Here is an 8,393-nt window from a genome sequence, read left to right on the forward strand (position 1 = left end):
GGTGGTCAACATTCATCAAGTTCAAGCACAGAGTTCTCACTCATAACACCAGGGAGGCAGAGATGAAGGCAGATAAGCACTTTGTTTTCTGGGATTCTGAGCCACAGGACTCCAGTGTGAAAACCCATGTAATTCTGTGAAACAATATGCAGAGCTTTAGTGTTCAGAAAAGTTGTTGGGCCATTCATTTCAGGATATCCAAAACTTGATCACAAATGAAGGAGCAAGTGAGTACTGAAAAAGCAAAATGCACTCATTTGTTTCCCAAACAAGAATATCATTTATTTGCCAATCCAACCGTGAAGAAGAGTTACATTAAAAAAAAAGAATTGGAATAAGAACAAAGTGCCATTTGGGTAAATGCTAAGCTTGTTCAATATATGATTCTGTTATGAAATGACTGGATCGCCTGATTACTCGTTTGGGTTCTTGATATTTTTGCCTTGTATTATTTCTTTTTAGGGTTAACTGGTGGTGTTTATTTCTGTTTGGATTGCATATACTGTCTTATCATTCTCTTGAAAAACACAACAATCACTGAGATGACTAATAAAATAAGGCGTACTAACATAATGGACACGACCTGTACTGGCGTAGGCACCTCCTCTTTCTGCTTCCTCGCAGGCCCACTGTCAATGCTTCCTCCATACCCTACCTCCTCACAGAATGGAGGGGCCCAGCCATACATGCAGTGGCAGTTTTTTTTATTGTTGCAAACGCCTCGGTGGTTGCACTTTTGAGGAAAACAGTTAAAATCCAAGACTGAATCGTTCACACAAGTTCTGTTAATACATAGTCCGTTATAACCACAGCGGGTACCATCATTTATTACACCTATGTCAGGTATTCCCATAGGTATCATGGCTTTGTGGTAGCCTACCCCCCAGCACATGAGATTTTCCTCTTGCAGATGAGTAGAGATGACGATCGTATGCTCTGGCAGATCAGGGATGGTGTTGACATTTATACACTGCAGCCTGCCACACATTGCATTTGCCTCGGTACAAGCTTTATAGGCACGGACTCCTAAAATTTCACAGTTCCCATATTGATCACCCATTAAATTAACTGCGTGATAGCACTGATCAGGAGCCTCCATGGCATGAGGTCCAAAAATGTTTTGGCACTGCACATATCTGGAACGGCACCTCTTTCTGAAACAAAGGGAGTTATGCTTGCAAGGGGTTCCATCAAGCTTATAACTGTCATTTGGGCATAAATTTGAGATTCCATTGCAGTACTCTGCAAGGTCACATTCATTATCTTCCTCTCGACACATGTACCCAAGTGGACGAAAGTGGCAGTTATGACAGCAAAGCCCAGTGCTACAATTGGCACCCTCCGTGAATTTACAATCTGGTTGGCAACACTTGTCTTTTTTACACTCCTCTCTTGAACCACAATCACAGTCTTCATTCCCTTCCACAATTTTATTTCCACATCTCTCCAACACATAACCCAGTCCTGGGATATTATTTAGACAGTGTCCTGATGTATGTGCGTGATAAAAATACCACAAATAACTACAATTACTAAACCCACTACTCCCAGTGCCCATGATACAAGTTCGCCTACCCCTACATTGACAAAATTCTGTATCATGTTTCATTCCTACACCATGGCCCAGTTCATGAGCAGACATTCTGCTGGCAGCAAGGATATTTATATCTGTAAGAGTACTTACTGAGCCACTATAGTTTTCTACACATGCACCTCCAACAAACGACCATCCAATAGCATTAGCATGAACAAAAGTCTTTGAAATATACAAATGTCCCCAATCATGTGGAATCTGAACAGAAAGGTGTATTTTGCGATATCTTAAAAATGCATCTAGAATTTCTCCTGAGTTCATACTGTTAATATTTATTTTGTCTTCATTTGTCCATATTTCAGTACCTTGTAGATGTAGCCTCATACCTATCTCTCTAAAGAAGGTGTCCATAACCGCAATCAAAAGAATGGCATCATATATGACTCGAGTAACATTGGATTGTAAAAACAAGTATCTACTGTGATCAAAGACCATGGCCACTTCTGTGTACTTCTGATGCTTATAGGAATTATAAAAGTCGCTACGCCTAGCCATATTCTCATTCTCGGCTATCAGTTTTTCTAGTTCATCATTAGTTAAGCCACAGGTATGATTCTGAAATTTGTCCTCTTCCTTCAGGAGATATATGACATGTTCAAAGCTGGAAGAGCCCCTGAGGGGCTCGATTTGGTAATGTTCCTCATCAATTTTCAATATGCCTCGAAGACTCCCCATGCATGTACTTAAAGTAGCCTCTGAATCCTGAGTTCCTTCAACCGAGCCTACGTAGTTGCAGTCCCTGGGTATGTAAGGATGATCCTCCAGGAGTTTCTCCTGTTCCGTGTAGGAGAGAACCTTCAGATTTCGGGGTAATAGAAACCTCTTGGGCCACAGGTGAAGGACATACTTCTTGCCTTTGACCTGCAGGAGGTAGGACACTTGCTCCACAGCACCCTGCTGACCTCCCCGGAAGCTCAGCTTCTTGGGAATGATGATTTCATACGACTCAAATCCCCACTCAGGGTGAAAAATCATATCCTCGCCAAGAGCACCCACCAGGAGCGCCACGAGGACTAGCGTGGGGAGCGAAGGGCCTTGGGGGAGTAAGGTCCTTCCTGACCTCATGGCCCCAGATCTCGGTCCTAGCAGGTCAGTCCCTGCAACTGGCCTGCGAGTCAGGGTCCAGGGGCGGCCTCTAGAGAAGTGGGAGCGCAAAGTGCGGAGCTGCCAAAGCAGGGTTTGCAGGAAACCCCAGCCTCCCAAGGCTCGGTCTAGTTGACATTCCCAGAACTTCTCTAATCTAGTTCGTTTCCTGGGCGGTGCCGTTGGGCGCACGAGGGAGAACCGAGGGAGAACCGAGGGAGAACCGAGGGAGGGGTGCGCGAGAATAAAACAGGCGAGAGGGAGGGGCTGCTGGCACGAGGGATGAGGGGCAGAGAGCAGCTTGGACAAAGGAGAAGGGCTGCAGAGAAAGGAGGACAACGCTCTTGCTCAAGGGTCAGTCCGTCCTATGCCGGTTGGGCTGTTTCCATTCGCCCTAGGACACACCTGACGGTTTCCCTCGGTGGGTGTTTTCTAGGCAGAGCGGCAGAGGCAGACACCACCAGGGGTCTCACCCCCTCCCCTCCCCGGGCAGTGCCTGGCTTCCAGCAAGAGAAAGACTCCAGCTCATTTTGTCAAGTGGCTCTTTCTGCTGTGTGTCCTTGGGTGCCAGAGACTACCCAGATTGGGGGGGAGGGGGGCGGAGGAGGGGGCGGTGCAGAATCTAGGAATAGAAGAGCACCTGTGAGAGCAGAAGAGCAGAACCCCGGGAGCTCTCCCAGAAAGGCATCCCAGTGGTTATGTTTGTAGTATGAGTGGTGGGTGAGGGAGGAGGTCAGGGATTCAAATGATTTCTAAACAGCTGACAATACCAAACTTTGATGAGGGTGTAGAATGACAACAACTCTTACACATCTCTGGAGAGAGTTTAATAGGCTGAACTGCATTAGAAAGCCCTTTAGCGGTATCTCATACAGTTGGAAATATGCAGACCCTACGATCCAGCAGTTCCACTCCTAGATACATACTCTACAGACATGTGTGCATGAATTCACCAGGATACATGAAACAGCAATATTCCCCAAATTGGAAACAATTCAGCTTTCCATCAACAGTGACTACAGCAATGGAGATGATGCATCAGAGTTATTTAGATGCATGATGAGGACAAATATTACAAACAAAGAAAAACAAAACACAAACATAAAGATCAGAATCAGACAAAATTAAACGTTACTTTTAGGGATACATGCACTTGGTAAACTGAATCTAGGAAATAATTATGGGAACCGTGAGGATGAGCTGTCACCCTACTTCTAGGGTGTAATCAGGAGTGGATGAGGAAGGGGCAGGGTATGGTTCATGTAGCTTCTAGAGTGCCTGGCTGTTGGGGTTTGCTGTACACATCTGTTAAACCATTCCTAAAAACGTATGCTCATTTCTGTGTGTGTTACATTTCACAATGAAAAAAAAATGCTTTAATAGCCCAGAAGTTTGTTTCTACTTTCTGAGATGAGACAGATATGCTTTGCAATCATTAATCTTTAGGTTGACACGTTAGCTGGAGTCATAAAGGTATCGGTAAGGGATAGTGCCAGTAGACTGACTATGGCTACTATCTTTTTAACTTATGTCTTGAAATTTTATAGCACGGAGTATTTTGTCCCTTCCTAGAATAGCCATCATTCATTCATTATGTCCCTTTTGAAAAATAATTATTAAAAAAATTATAGATGAAGAGCTTCTAACTTGTTGATATTAAGATGAAAGTAAACACAACGCAGAGCAATGTTTCTCTGCAAAAGTTACCTTCTATCAGTCTGGGTTCAGTCAGGAGAAAGAATCCACATCATAGTTGAAGAGGGAAATGTTAGATAGAGAGTTATTAATTTGAACAGGGAATTAGAGGAATAAGAGATTTGCTGATAAACTGTTCAGAGAATTCTAAAGAATATTGGAAATGTGGATAGAATACTTAATACAGCAGGTATGCAATGGTATTTCAAAAGTAGTGGTACTATTTGATAAGTATTTTCGTGCAATTTCTAAATATCTTCTAACTTAGATTTGTGTTTATAAATGACTCATAGTTTTAAAATTCTTCATACACATAGGGTTGCTGGTTGGTTGCAATTTTTTTGTTTCCTATTTGATACCACTATGCTCAGTGATACCTGTCTATATAATACTGACCCTTTGAAGCACTGAGATTTTAGCATGGCTTCATCCACATGCAATTTTTGTGATGTTCCAGATATTCTTAAAATAAATTCATGAGTACTCACTGTCACAGTACATGCTCTGTGTATAACATGGTTAAAAATGGGATTCTTTCTGGTTTGGAGTTTCAGCACAGGCTTCTGTTGATGTCAGCCAGCCAGAGGCCATGAGGAGCACCCCTGCAAGTCAAACAAAGATGGAGTTATTGCGGAACTTTGCTTCAGGGGAAATGCACACAAGGAGGAGATGTGGGTTTGTGGAAGTGTGTGTAAGATAGGGTTGCCCTTGTTTTAGGTGATGTTGAGATGGGTTCAAAGATGAGCATCGGTGGCAGGCATGATCAGATATGGTTATGTTTTTTTATCTAGCAGGTGAGAAGAATAGAGCAACATTAAAGCTGTAATTGTTAAAGGGGCAGCAGTCACTCAAGTTGTCAGGAGTGGGTATATTTGGTAGTATTTGTAGTCAGTAATTCTTGAAAGGTTATTGGTATGTGTGTTTGTTATTATAAATGTGATCTTCTCTTCAATTGCATCCCCCAATTGGTTTTGGTTTATAGCAGAGGTTTCTCTGTGAATTAATTTTATATCATTTGATTCACTGGATTCCTAAGTGTTCCAGTAAGTTTTCTTGGGTTGCCAAATTATCACTAAAGGAGACTACTGTTGCCTATTATCTGATTCCTAAGTAATACTACTACAGCACAAGGTCTGTAATGACTCCAGAAATGCCAAGCAAACTTCTCATCTAAGCATCTGGTTGACACTGACACTGTTAGATATTATCGTAGTCCCACAAAGCCACCAAGCTGCTTACCCTTAGAGGTAAGTAGTTAAGGGCCTAAGATAAGCCCCTATTCTGAGGCAGGACTTGGTCATCTTTATGATGTATAATGAAAAAGAAGAAGCCTGAGAAGAGCTAGGAGCATGACCAACTCTTAGCTATGCAGGCCATACCCCCGGAGCTTTCTAGTGCATAACCTTCATGAACTGGTTTTTGCTTAAACACACCTCAATTTAGACCTATTCCCCTTATATGACCTAGAAGATCCCAATCCTCTCAGGGTCCCAGAGGTAGAGGTCACCATGGCAGTGTCTACCCAGAAACCCAAATCATTACATGCCAAAAGAGATAGGGTGATGAAAGTAGAGTAGATGTATGGTTTCTGATCACAAGACATTATTTTATTCAGAAGAAAGACTTCTGTGAATGGATTTGGTGTTGACAGCACAGTAACGTGAATGATTTCAAAACCACTGAACTGTACACTTAAAAATGGTTAAGATGGTATACAGTATGTGTATTTTGCTCCAATTAAAAAGTGTTATTTTGCTCAACCACTCCCAACATTCTATTTCTTTTTCTGTATTTCTGTTACAGTCTGATATAATCAGTGTATAATAAAAGAAAGCATCTCAGGAAGAAAAAAAGGCAGAGGTGGACTACAACATCCATGAAGCACTGACCTAGGGAAAAAGTGGAACTCTGAATTAAGCTGGTCTAGTCTTTCCTATGTAAGAAAAAAGTTTCACTTGGGTCTGGGAAGTGACACACAGGGCCCAATTTCCTCACTCAAAGCGTCTCCAAGGCAGAGTGCTGGGGGCACTGGAGAGGCTCTCATCAGTGAAGGCTCTGCGGCAGACACACAGGTAGTCGTTGGTCAGCTGGATGCAGTCCAGGCTACTCTCAGAGCTGCAGGGGTTCGAGAGGCCCTCATTGATGTTGCGCTCACACCGCACTTCTGCAAGGCCAGGCAAGCAGCAACAACAGTAGCCCCCAATCCTACCTACACACTAACCACTATTGAGACCTCCAGCACAGTCATCAATGTTCTCTTCACAAAGCAGGCCTGGAGGAGAGAAGAGACAGAGAATGAGGACATTCTTTGGAATACTTCTTTCCTGCAAAACAGTCACTCTTTTTTTAAAAAATAAATTTATTTTTTATTGGTGTTCAATTTACCAACATACAGAATAACACCCAGTGCTCATCCCGTCAAGTGCTCGCATCAGTGGCCATCACCCATTCGCCCCCACCCCCCACTCTCCTCCCCTTCCACCGCCCCTAGTTCGTTTCCCAGAGTTAGGAGTCTTTATGTTCTGTCTCCCTTTCTGATATTTCCCACACATTTCTTCTCCCTTCCCTTATATTCCCTTTCACTATTATTTATATTCCCCAAATGAATGAGAACATACACTGTGTGTCCTTCTCCAATTGAGTTACTTCACTCAGCATAATACCCTCCAGTTCCATCCACGTTGAAGCAAATGGTGGGTATTTGTTGTTTCTAATGGCTGAGTAATATTCCATTGTACACATAAACCACATCTTCTTTATCCATTCATCTTTCGATGGACACCAAGGCTCCTTCCACAGTTTGGCTATTGTGGACATTGCTTCTAGAAACATCGGGGTGCACGTGTCCCAGCGTTTCATTGCATCTGAATCTTTGGGGTAAATCCCCAACAGTGCAATTGCTGGGTTGTAGGGCAGGTCTATTTTTAACTCTTTGAGGAACCTCCACACAGTTTTCCAGAGTGGCTGCACCAGTTCACATTCCCACCAACAGTGTAAGAGGGTTCCATTTTCTCCACATCCTCTCCAACATTTGTGGTTTCCTGCCTTGTTAATTTTCTCCATTCTCACTGGGGTGAGGTGGTATCCCATTGTGGTTTTGATTTGTATTTCCCTGATGGCAAGTGATGCAGAGCATTTTCTAATGTGCATGTTGGCCATGTCTAGGTCTTCCTCTGTGAGATTTCTCTTCATGTCTTTTGCCCATTTCATGATTGGATTGTTTGTTTCTTTGCTGTTGAGTTTAATAAGTTCTTTATAGATCTTGGAAACTAGCCCTTTATCTGATACGTCATTTGCAAATATCTTCTCCCATTCTGTAGGTTGTCTTTTAGTTTTGTTGACTGTATCCTTTGCTGTGCAAAAGCTTCTTATCTTGATGAAGTCCCAATAGTTCATTTTTGCTTTTGTTTCTTTTGCCTTCGTGGATGTATCTTGCAAGAAGTTACTGTGGCTGAGTTCAAAAAGGGTGTTGCCTGTGTTCTCCTCTAGGATTTTGATGGACTCTTGTCTCACATTTAGATCTTTCATCCATTTTGAGTTTATCTTTGTGTATGGTGAAAGAGAGTGGTCTAGTTGCATTCTTCTGCATGTGGATGTCCAATTTTCCCAGCACCATTTATTGAAGAGACTGTCTTTCTTCCAATGGATAGTCTTTCCTCCTTTATCGAATATTAGTTCACCATAAAGTTCAGGGTCCACTTCTGGGTTCTCTATTCTGTTCCACTGATCTATGTGTCTGTTTTTGTGCCAGTACCACACTGTCTTGATGACCACAGCTTTGTAGTACAACCTGAAATCTGGCATTGTGATGCCCCCAGATATGGTTTTCTTTTTTAAAATTCCCCTGGCTATTCGGGGTCTTTTCTGATTCCACACAAATCTTAAAATAATTTGTTCTAACTCTCTGAAGAAAGTCCACGGTATTTTGATAGGGATTGTATTAAACGTGTAAATTGCCCTGGGTAACATTGAGATTTTCACAATATTAATTCTGTCAATCCATGAGCATGGAATATTTTTC

General features: G+C 42.5%; 1 protein-coding gene across 1 annotated transcript; it reads right to left on the reverse strand.

The window, feature by feature from the left end:
• Positions 1-256: 256 nt before the first annotated feature.
• Positions 257-2,878, reverse strand: LOC140601042 (disintegrin and metalloproteinase domain-containing protein 30-like). Its single transcript, XM_072769515.1, has one exon. The coding sequence runs from the start codon at positions 2,657-2,659 to the stop codon at positions 479-481; it is 2,181 nt and encodes a 726-aa protein (XP_072625616.1). The 5' UTR covers positions 2,660-2,878; the 3' UTR covers positions 257-478.
• Positions 2,879-8,393: the final 5,515 nt, after the last annotated feature.

This window comes from Canis lupus, chromosome 12 (genome assembly GCF_048164855.1).
Source record: "Canis lupus baileyi chromosome 12, mCanLup2.hap1, whole genome shotgun sequence".
Taxonomy (NCBI): Eukaryota; Metazoa; Chordata; class Mammalia; order Carnivora; family Canidae; genus Canis; species Canis lupus.